The following is a 12369-nucleotide window of genomic DNA, read 5'->3' on the forward strand; positions in this document are numbered from 1 at the left end:
GGTGGTGGCTGCATGAGCACACCACAGCTCTCCTTGGCCAGGCGCCTGATCCTTGCCTCTTCCAGGTCTTTTTTCCTGTCAGTACTGGGTGTGCTTTTTAAGAAAATTTATAAGAAACACGCACACTGTCCCCTGATTACCTAAAATCAAGCAGATTCCTAATGCCAACCCATCAGACCAGCCTGAATTTTCCCTGGCCCACCGCCGTACAGTTCACTCACCAAGTCACACACGGCCTTGCGCATGCCGTACTGCAGGCAGGCTGCTTAGGACAATGCTTCAGCAACTCCCGTGGCCAAGTCAAGCCAGTTATTGCTCTGCAGAGATATCTAAAACCTCTCCTGAAGGGAAGAGCACCAAAGGCTGTGTTATTTCTATGGGCCACGGCACCATTAGAGGATGTGATCACACAGCTTCGTAGCAGCAAATCCCAATTTACCTACAAATTTGATATCCAGCTGGTGCCATCTGCCTGTCGGTGGTTACATATCACCCAGCCTGCAGTGCCTCCTCCTTGCTAGGACTGCTGGTTTCACACGTTGTGCTGTAACCGGCCCATTAAACAGCACACCACCATGACTTGCTGGATGATAAATTATCAGGAAAGAGTCCAGGCACTGCCTGAGCACCCACCAGCACAGCACCCATCTTGTCCTGGGCTTGCTCGGCCCAGGTCCACTGAACCCCCTGAAGCCCAGGGGAAACACAGACGCCCAGCTCCTCCAAAACAGCAGGCCTAGACTCTATTTTACCAGCAACAAAATAATTAAAACATACATACACATATAACATGGAAGTTATGCATGACCTGGCTACAGCTTATATTAAATGAGTGTCACTTCTTGTTATGGATTGTGAAGGCGTCTGACACAATGGAGTAAACGTATTCGCGAGGTGATTCATTGTCGTGACATGGAGAAAGCCATTTGGCATTTCATACATTTCGGGAGAGCTATTTCATTGCAATCCGCACTGCACCAGGCAGCAATGCATAAATATACAGCAGCTTAAAATTTCCTCTTCTTCTGGAAGTCCTATCAGTCTATAATTTTTTTATGTATATTTTTAATACTTTATGACTTACCATAAATTTTTCACCTTAATCTTGGTATCAAAATATATATTAGTGCAAAGAGAGACAATTTTAAGGCTGGAACTAGAGGACAAATATATTAATCATAGTGATGACATACTAATTCTTTTCTATTTCTACAGATCGTTTAAGAAAAAATATAATCTTCAGTTGCAAATGAAAATCGTATTTCATACATAAGTTTTAATTTACATCACAGAATCACAGAACCATAGAATATTCAGGTTGGAAGGAACCTAAGGAGGTCATTTAGTCATCTGCTAGTCATCTAGGAGATAAACATCACATTTAATGCCGTGTAATCAGCTTTGTAGATAAATAATTCTTAATTAACACAGAGCACATTTCCTTTAAAATATTCTTGCCAGTGACTGACATTATTCACATCGCAATAAAAATACAATTACAGCTGAAGGCAATGCAGGCCTAGAATTAGAGAGTGGAGAAAAATGGCCACAGTGCTTTTACACTATGGATACTCCTAATGCAGTGATTCACAAGGCAAGCAAAATAACACAGGATCGTCTCCCATTGTCTATATCTATTTCTACTAATAAATGCTGTTACTAATAAATGATGTTGCTAATGTTTTGCTAACTTCAGTTCAGTAGTACTTTATTGCAATGAAATGTTGTCAGGGCCAGATCCTGTCGCTCAAAGTAAAACATTCAGCAAAACTAGAAGAGCCCCAAGGAATATGGAAGTGCATTTCAGAAGCAACAGCTCCAAGACCTCAGACCCTGGCAAAAGCAGCAATAAAGTGCCAGATTATTACACTGAAATGTTGGGATTTAAAATCTTGTTCAGCACAACTTATGTGCAGAGAAAGGCCCTTTCACCCTTCGCACCTCTTCCCGTCAGATGGCACGATCCCTGCCATCCTAGGACACATCCCTGCTGCCTTCCCCACTGAAAGACACAGATCCTTGACATAAGGTTCCCCAGCTGCATCTTCAGGTCCTACGCAGCCCTCAAGTCAGCACTGAGTTATGCTCTGAAGAATGAAGCCAGGACAGCAAGGTTGTGTGGCAGCAGCAAAAACATGAAGTTGGGGAGTGTGAATCCCAGCACCCTGAGTCTCTTTGTGCAATTCTCCCCCGACTCTGCTCAGTCACGTGCCTTGCTCCAGTCAGGTGTTGGCTCTGATCACTTAACATCAGCATTAAACCCTAATTTGGAAACATATCATTTTGTCTCTCCTCAACCTTTTCTCAGACAATTTGACATGTCAGGCTCTTCCAACACTCTATGTCTTCAAAATACACTTACAAAACTCAGTGAGGGAAAACCAAGGAAGGGAAAGCATCTGCTCAACCAAAGGTCCCAGGGAAAGCTGTGAGGTAACTCCAACCACAGGAATTAAAGACAGGTCACAGGCCAAATGTACTAAACCACAGAAAATGATTTCTGGAAGCCATACACTAACAATCTCTTCTCAGTGCCACTGTCCCGAAGCACCAGGCAGTGTACGTGCCTTCCTAGTACTGTAGCAGCCACAACATTGTGCACACTTATTTCAGATTTCCCAAGAAGATGCAAGAAAACGGGTACTGGGTAATGTATGCAAAGGGGCAGCTCTATTTATACCGTCTTTCTACCCTCTTGGAATAGTAAGTAATGAAAAATATAGTAACAATAAAAGCAACAAATATGAAAGAGATGAAGGCTAACAATGATTTTCTGGTTCGGAAAAAGTGGCATTCAGTACATAAGGCAATCTCTTCTGGGCACAGCACCTCAGGAGTGTCAGGACCAGGAAACCCGTTCTTGTCAATTATTTCTCTGTAATGTTCCATCGAAGGCTTTGGCTCATATTGATTTGCAACATAACCATAGAGACCGTATTTAGGAGCAGTCCTGTCATTAAAAGAATAGACAAAATATCCTTGCAGGTTGACATTATCCAAGGTGTAAGCTGCAAGAGAAAACAAATAAATGAATAAATGTCACTTTGGCATTCAAGAGCAGTATCATATGCCAGTACATGCAGCAGGGGCAGGGAGATGTTAAAACTAGATCTGAACTTCTCTTCTTAAAAATAAGGTAATCTACATGCACATCCGTGCAGTCTTTGTCATAAAAAGAGTTCATCAGCCACTGCCAGACAGTGTGATCTGTGAGTATCCTGTAATTTATTTCCTTATACTTGGTAAACACAGCTGTGAACGCATGACTGTGTTTAATGATCAGCATGGAGCCTACAGTGAAAATATGGGTCTTTTTTCTGTATAACAGAACATGGGTTTTGGTTTCCCTGCACCTGGATTTCTGCAATCTGTTCCCCTGGCTGCTCGCTCTACCTCGCAGAGCACCTCCTGAGGGGGAAATTCAAGGAAGTAGGACGTCAGGCTGCACTTCTCACTAGCAAAGGTCCGGAAACATCAGGAAAAGATGCACCAGTGCTCAGGGCAAGTGGGAAAGTTATGCAGATCACAGTCTACTCTTGCTATTGAGTTTCTGGTCCAAGAGACCTGCATTAGCCTTCACTGAGAATGTGTCCATGATCCATACTGCTAACTTGGCTACTGGAAGAGTTATAGCAGCTGGAGCATTAACCTTCAGCCACCACTTCTGCCTGACAAAACCAATCAATCCACAGTAGGAAAAGTAAACTGTAATACCCTATCCCTCAAAATCACTATTTTTTTACAAATTAAGGCAACATTCTCTCTAACTAGCAACTGCTGAATTTTCAAATGCCTCTAAAAGCAGCTCTTTCTGCAGTCACATGCAAGACACTTAGCACCTCTAACCTTCTTTTCAGGTGCAAAATGAGATAATATTTACCTACCCTTTTACAGAGCTGCTATGCAGGATGATTAGTCTGTGTCTGTAAAACTGCATGTGGATTTAATGGTGTTACATAAATGGTTATTGCTGTTCTTCATTTTCTATTGGCAAAGGTGAACTTACACACTGTACAAAAAAAGTATTTAAAAATACAGCCTCAGCCCAAAGGGTCCTCTACTGTGTTCTGGAACTGTTTATCCACATAAACCTGTTGGCTCCCCTGGAAGGAATCAGGTGAGAAACATCACACACACCAATGCAGAATAGGAAACTTAAGGTGAGACCACACGTGTACCAACCCTCCCCTCATTCCTCTGCAGCATGACACTGAGACAGGGACACGAGATTTTTAATTCCCATCGGTTAGAGCAGAGCGCCTTGCAGAAAAAATGTAAGTTTTGCAGAAACCAGAGTCAGTCACAATGCCAAGGTTAAAAGCTTGTTACATGCCTAAGGACAAGATGGACAAAAGCACAATACCAGAGTGGGAGAAGAGAGTGAAAAAGCTGGTATTACTGACTGGCTGAAGTGTGTGATGTCAAAAGTGAAAAAGAGGGCTTTGGGGTAACTATTGTGACTGCTTAGCAGGGATATATTCACCTGTGACAAAGGAAGTGGAAAGACAGAAAAGTATGGCTTGCACATGACGATTAAGTGGAAAAATATAGTAGCTATTTCCAGCCTGTAAAGAAGAGGTGGGAAGTAATTGGGTGACCGTTCATTGGGTGTATGAATGACAAAGTTTTGTGAACAACAGGGGTATGTGCAGCTGCTCTGTCTAATGGGGACTGGGAGAAAAGCCCATATTCATACACACTTAGAAAAGAAGAAGTGCCAAGAAGTGGTACAGTCTGAAGTGTTAGGAAGAAGACAAAGCAATAAAAACAAACAAACAAACAAAAAAGCAATGGACTGAAACCACAAACCCAAACATATCCAAGATATGTTTTTAACTACACATGCAAAAAACATTCACCCAGTATTTCAAAATGCTGCCAAAGAAACTCTTGGGCACTTAATATTGATATTCACTAGTTCCTGAAAGAGGTGGAAATTACAGACAAGGAAGTTAAAGCCAGTACTTAACAGACCTAGGAAATGGTGGAACTGCCAGACATCTTTCACTGCCTAGCAAAATAGTGGAATAGATTACATAAGGCTTGATAAATCAGAATTGCAGAAGATATACATATGATTAATGCCAATCAGTTCATGAAAAATAAAACTTGCTAAACTAATTTGACATCTTGGCATCTTTTTTATGAGATTGATAAAAGTAGTGATTTTTGATGTAATATACCTAGGACTCCATAAGGCAACTGAGTTGGTATTATATGGCATTTGGTTTAAGAAAATAAAATGTTATGAGGTCAAGGTGAGCCCATAATAAGCAGATTTCAACTGTTTTCAAATAGCACTGGTAAGCCTAGAAACGTAATTGCAGATAAGTGTCCCCATAGGTGTATGTCCCATTAGGTGATCATGGAGAAATAGCTTTTAGCATTTAATCATCTTTCAGTGACCTGAAAGAAAACTATTTCCCAGAAAGTCTGCAAATAACACAAAGATTAGGGACATAACTTAGCTAATATAGCAAGCTTTCTACAAGCAGGCTATGGGTATTTGAATGTGACCGAATGCGAGGATGTCAAAGATGAAGCAGACCATATGTCAGTCCAGACAGTTCTGCCCCATGGGGCAGGAACCTGTAAGTGAGTTTAAAATCACAGTAGATAACCACTGACTGCACATGACCAACCTGCTGCCATAGCCAAAGAGCTAATAGGCTGCTTAGACATACAAAAGAGGAGTACAAGGGTAAGAGGTTACGTTAAACCCACTTCATCTATAGGTGTGGCTGCTGTAGAAACAGTGTGTCCAGGCCTGGGATTTACTTCTCTTAAGAAGAATGCTGGCAAACAGGAAAAAGTTTAATAATTGAAAGGTTCTAAATCATGTTTTATCGTAAGGGACACAAAGAGCTTTGTTTGCATTATTTATCAGAGAGTTAAATGACAGTTGGCTTATTTTCTGCCTGTGAATACTTCACAGGCAATACATGGAAATGCATACCTAAATGGCTTAAAGCTGAAGACAAAGAAATTAACACTAGAAATAATATATATATATATATTTGAAAGCTCTAGGTAATTTGCCACTGCAACAGCTTACATTGAGAAGTAGAAAATTCATTATCAGTAAAAATTATCTCATCCAAGTCTGGTGTTTTTCTAAAAAATATCTGCATTGTGTGACAGGATGACTCAAAATGCCTTCATTTTACCTTATAATTTATGAAACTTTTGAGACAGAAAAAAAGACTGTTTTGAGTTCTGAATAGCAGGAAAGAGTCCAGGAAACAGCATAATGAGGTAGACAGCTGAATTATTATGAAGAGCCAAGATAACGGCTGGATTAGATACAGAGACAGCTGAGGAAGAGAGTTCATATCCAGCCCTGAAGCACATCAGTGAAGAGAGAAGCAACAAAGCAAAGCAACAGTTGAGTTTCAATAAGAAGAAAATATGATTAAATATGTGTGGAGCTACTCACATGACATCTACTTAAAGCTCTTGAATTCACTAAAAAGTTCTTCTGCTACGTAATGTAGAATACATGCAAGGTCAGTCTTCCTTATGCTTAGTAACACCAATCAGTTGCAAATGAAAGGAAAAACTATGCTGTAATAATATTTAATTTGTGGAGTATTCTACATAAAACTTCATTTTTTGAAGTAAAACATACTCTATCACACAGTATCTGTTAAAAAAATGGCATTTGTGACATATAAACCACCTATGGTTCCTTACCTTTTAAAGCTTCATTGATATAATTCTGTATGTAATACACTCTGAGCTTATCGTGCACCATATTCTGGTCATCATCAATTCCATTAGCCATAACGTAAATTGGGATCTCGCCATATTTTGATTTAACCCACTTGAGCAATTTACGCAGTCCCCAGGGCACTACTGCAGCTCTGTTGGGGGAGTGCAGCCATGTGATGTCATTGATCATCTGAACTTCAAGGTAGTGGTCATATTTTAGTGCATCTTCTTTCTCCCAGCCCACAAGGGTGGTAGTGTAATGACTTAAAGCAAAAAAATCAAATGAGCCCTGGATTAATTTCTTTTCATCTTCTGAGAAAGAAGGCAAGTGGAAATTATAGAGGTCAACACTGTTTCTTCGGTGAAGCCATGCTCTCATCACACGTGGGTAGTCACCATTCCCAAAGATGGGCTCTGCAAGCCAGCCAATGTCGAACTCCAAAATTCTGTCAGCAACTTCTTGGTCATTCCTGGAAAAGGGACAGGCTGGTTCCACCCAGTCAGCTTGCAGAGCTATAGATATTTTACCCTTCTGAGATCTTCTGAATTCTTTGTCGTAAAGATGCCAAGCTTTCGCATGAGCTTTCAGCAGATTGTGCCCTGCAGTGTAGGTCAAGTTTTTCACAGACGGTTCATTCATTGTGATCCAAAATTTTACATAGTCCCCAAGACTTGTAAAGCAGAATTTGGCATATTCAACAAAAGCCTGAATGGTCTCTGGGTTTTCCCAAGCTCCGTATTTGGCAAGGGAAGCTGGAAGCTCTTGGTTCTCAGCCATAGGTTGCCATAAAGCAACAACAGGAGTTATGTTAACTCTGAGAAGTTCACTAGCAAAACACCGATAATAATGTACAAGTGTGTGGTTGATTAGAGAAAGATTACCTAAAGGAAGGATTAAAGACCACTTCAGTGAAAAATGGAAGTGGGTGACGTGCATTTCCTGTAGAAGAGAGACCTGGAGCCTGATAGCAGCAAAGTCAACACAGTGATGCTTGCGTTTGGAGGTGAAAACCCCATCCACTTTAATCAGTTTCTTCGTCTGGTGAACATCCCACACATAAACGTTAGGGTCAAGAAACTGAGCAGGTGTTGTGTCTACCTAGGTAGAATAAGAAATATACCAGATTCAAGCTGTTTGTTTTAGGTATGTAGGAACATCATATCCATCAGGCACAAGTTACTGAAAGAACTTCACAAGTCAAAACACTGCATTTAGCACTTCTCTCACATCTCTGATAACATCTCTGGCTCATATGAATGAATTAATCTTCTGCTAACATGTGACATCAGAAAAGTACCAAATCTATATATCATTTTCAGCCATCCTAGCTTATGCTAATAGTCACCATATTTATATCTTCTCCAAACTGCTGCACTCCTTACAGGAAATGAGGGATTGCTCAGGGCTAAGGCATTAACCTGCAACAGATCTTCAGAGAAGCAGAGCTGCAGCAAAGACTACAGGCATTTTAAAAATGTTTTCCTTCCAAGATTAAGAAGCTATACCAATGGGCCTGTCTGTTGTAAATTACCCAGCAGCTTCTGTTTCAAGACCACTCCCTGAACACAGTAAAAGAAATAATGAATGCAACATCATTTCTGTCACCATTTTTTTCCTGACTATGATGCAAGATGAGTAATGCTGCGCACTTGATTTTTAGCGTGAACTCAGTTGACAAGCAAAATTTTTCCTTCTTGTTAAAGAAGTCCTTTTTTTATTTAGCTCATACTGAACTCAGTTCCAAGTTATTTCAGCAAGGTGTTGATTTCTGTATGGTTTGGGCTTTTTTTCAGACCTCTGAGTAAACCCACTATATGTCAACCCAACAATAAAACTTACAGTTTTTCTTTAAGTCTTTAGGGCATCAGATGTCAGAAATGCCTGTATGACATACCGCAGACAATAAAACATGAGCTTCCCAAGCTCCCACAGAATTATAATTTCACTTTTAAATGAGTATTGCAAACATAGTAAGGACTAGAAAATGGAAAAGTGAATTACTTAAAATAATGGAAAAAGTAAAATCTCCTTCTCATTCATACTCTAGCATAGAAGAAAGATCCAAACTTCAAGATACTGGTCCTACATATGTGTATGGACCTTTCATATGTGCATACCTACATATGTGTATTTGTCCCTTTCTCTCTCTCTCTCTTTTTTTTTTTTCTTTCCATTTCTTTTTTTCTTTTTGGTTTTTGGGTTTAGGTTTTTTGGTGCAAGGTTCCCCCAAGTTCAGATTTCCTTGTCCTGCCCTCTGTTTGAAAAGCAGGTGTCAGCCTACAACCAGTGTTCAACTTGTAGCTGAGGCTCTGCAGACTGTATAAAGAAGATGCTGAAAATCAGTTGCTATTTTCTCCGGAGAGGTCAGTACTGTGCTTATAGAAGAAAGTAATAAAAAACAGCATGTCTGAGGGAAATTGCTTTTCTGGTGAATTGTCCCTTGTAGATTACTAAAGCATGCATTTCCACTAATACTCTGGGAATGCTGTCAAAAGAGTTTTTCCACTGTGATGCATCTACAAATCACACTACCTAAGCTTTATAGCACAAAATGTTTGAACAGCCTTTTGAAATGAAAATATTCAGCTTTGAAGGTTTGGGGGATAGGAGAGATTTTTTAACTGTCTTAGGCTGACTGACTCCATAACTCTGCAGCTGTTATTGATCCCAAATTCAGCAATTTCATTTCCATTCCCTAACCTGTCTGGGAGCTAGGATAATGACTGCTGAATATTCTTGGAAATCAGTGTACCAGGTAAGGAGAGTGCAGTATTTTTCAAGAGAACAAAGTCAGATCTTACTTTTGGAGTAAGAAAAAAACAAACAAGCCCCATATACTCTAGCCTTAAGAAAGATTCTGTCTTTGTGGAAAATCTAAATTGAAAATTCTGTTCTTGGATCCAGCCTCAGAGCTGAATTTAACTGCACATCATTACTGTGGTTAGAGGAGCCCTGTAAGCCAAAACAACATCTGAGAATCATAGAGCCAAACTATGAAAGAGACCGTAACTAAGATACAATTTTTACACATGCTATGAAATCTTAAAATTTGAAAGGTACTCCTGAAATATCAGACTAACTTGAAATAAAAAGAGGCAGAGCTATGAACTGGATCCATGAACTAGCTAGGTGCTATCCAGGGGTACTGAAGCCTCAGTCAGACACAGCACTACACAAAATGACAAGGAAGGAATACAGAAATTTCATCTAAATCTAATATTGTTTACTTTTCTTTAACACAGAAGTCCTCTAACAAAAGTGCCAGAATGTACATATATAAGATGTAGAAACATAGCACTGTAAACACTGAGAGTTTTCAGGAAGTTTTCTAAATGTGCACTACCACAGTGGGCAAATACATTGCCATTGACTTGAAAAAGCAGCAGTACGTCTCTTTTCATAAACAAGGACCTTTGGAAATATGCTTTAGCGGAGTAACTTTCATTTGAACAGGACTGACTTCAGTAACCGATCACGTAACATGTCCAGGGATGATAAGCATCAGACCCCTTTCAATTGCTGTGTGTTTTTATAGACCGTTGCTTTCTCGACTGCACTTCACTCCAATTGGATCTCCTTGGTCACACACAGAAAGTCTAGTGAAGACTGAAAGGCATGGTGTTTGCCACAAAAGCCTTGCACCCATCTCTTTCCAGCACTGTGGTAATAAATGTCAGCAAAGACATGTTATCTGGCAAATTTATCAATACGATCTTGACCACTGGTCTGGCTGGAGAACCTACCAGCTTTACCATCAGACTTACCTGAATATAGTTGTCAACAATCCCCCAGGCAAACCCACAGGGAAAGACCCCTTCTATGGGCAGGTTTTCAGGCAAAGGTGGGAAGCCATTTTTTTCTATCAATTTTTGATAGAACAAGACAGAAGATTTTGGCATCAACTTTTTGTCGTGGCTCTGGAAGTCAACATAAAACAATCCGCGTCGAATGCTGTATCCCCTGTGCCATTCAAAGCCGTCCAGGAGGGACCAGACTGTGTATCCAAACACATTAACTCCATCGTACCGGATAGCTGAGGAAAGAACAAAACCCAAACTCATCGCAGTGCTCATTCTTCCTGTGCTGGAACCAGCAATGTTTGTGGTATTCTCATGCAAGAACAATGCAATAGCTCAGGTAAGTATCTCACTGTCTGTTTCAAAGCCCATTCAGGGAATGTATTTCAGCTGCACAGCATGCTCTGGGGCAGGCTCCCAGGGCATGGGTGCACTGTGGAAGGCAATAGAGGTACTTGGTTTATCTTTAAACAAGTTAAGATTTAGAAAAAGAAGTGCTGCAGTGGTGGTTCAAGCAGTGCTGCTGATTCAGTGTGCCAAACCTTAGCCTTGTACCAGGGCACAATACACCTGAACAGTTTGCAGCATCTGAGCCAGTAACTGCGCAGCGCTGCACTCTACTAAGCATTGCAGCTCACTCTTAAGTGTCATTAATGCAGCACTACTACGTACACGAACCAAGTCAGACTCCTTTTTCACCTTCCTCTCCACTACTAATCTATATTAAGAAAACCCTGATAACACTTTTGGGGTTTTGATGCATTTTTATTAGCATGGATTGTAAATAGAAGTGTTAATGCTGGAAGACTGCATGTGAAGACTGACTTTCACAGTTCTGTCTCCTGATATCTTTTATGGCATACTGTTTTCCAGCTTAAATATTTATAGGTTTCTAAAAATATATATGCATTCTAGGTCAACTCTATGGCTTTTATGAATCACCACACACTTTGCAGGTTAAAATCAAGGTCTACTGTCATCTGTTAGTTAGTATTGCCAGCATTACAGTTTTATTTTGAGATTCCAAATGATACTCGCTTTTAGTTGTATTAAACACTGAGATTCAGCAAAATGTTCCTGGGCAAGGCTCAGCTTCAGGAAAACATGCAGGAAAGTGCTTATTTTAATTACATAATTAGACCCACCCTAATTCAGCAATGCATTTAAGCACATTGTTATAAGTTCTTTTGAACTTGAATTTGGCTCAGCAGACAGCTGAGTTTATCTTTATTACTCACCATCTTCTGTAAACCCAAACTGGGTACTGACTGCACATAATATTTTCCACCCTAATAACACTAACAGTGTATTTCAGGCAACCAGAATATCAAGATCCTCATTTCCTCGTTTTATTAATGTACCTCATTACAGTAAGTTATGAAGGACCACATGGATTCTTCATTGTAGCCCTGTTCAAATCAATTAAATTAACTCTGGTTATATAAGCTATGAATTTGGCACAGCTTCTATCACAGGTCGTGAGAAAATGTCTAAGGAAATGGAATACTTCTCCTCCTAAAGGCACCATTCTTTTATGTTTGGCACATGCTGATATTTTTCTAACCTCCGCACATATACATGATGACATCTGCCGTACCAGCAGAGTAAAAGCCGGTACAGGTCCACTTTGTTAGACAGAATTTCTCTTTGAACAGCACGTCACCCCTCCTGTAAGTCATCACACAGCACTCCTGCGCTTCCTGAGCACCACAAAAGTCCCCCCCAAATCCTCCTTTCAAAATGTATTAGCTTTAAAGTGTCACCTATGAAAGAAGCAATGTGAAAAGATTTTGGAAGTTTAGAATTCTCAAACATAGCATCCCACAAGAATTTCATTTTACTGAAAATAAATACAATGAA

The 12369-nt window shown here is 40.2% G+C and overlaps 1 protein-coding gene across 1 annotated transcript in view; it reads right to left on the reverse strand.

The window, feature by feature from the left end:
• Positions 1-360: 360 nt before the first annotated feature.
• KL (klotho) overlaps positions 361-12369 on the reverse strand; it is a 49298-nt gene continuing 37289 nt past the window's right edge. The window contains exons 3-5 of the mRNA XM_040569577.1: positions 10477-10745; positions 6694-7810; positions 361-3008 (exon numbers count right to left, since the gene is read on the reverse strand). Of these exons, the coding sequence (XP_040425511.1) occupies positions 2671-3008; positions 6694-7810; positions 10477-10745 (1724 nt within the window). The 3' untranslated portion in view covers positions 361-2670. The remainder of the gene's footprint in view (positions 3009-6693; positions 7811-10476; positions 10746-12369) is intronic.

The sequence above is a fragment of the Cygnus olor genome, chromosome 1 (assembly GCF_009769625.2).
Source record: "Cygnus olor isolate bCygOlo1 chromosome 1, bCygOlo1.pri.v2, whole genome shotgun sequence".
NCBI lineage: Eukaryota > Metazoa > Chordata > Aves > Anseriformes > Anatidae > Cygnus > Cygnus olor.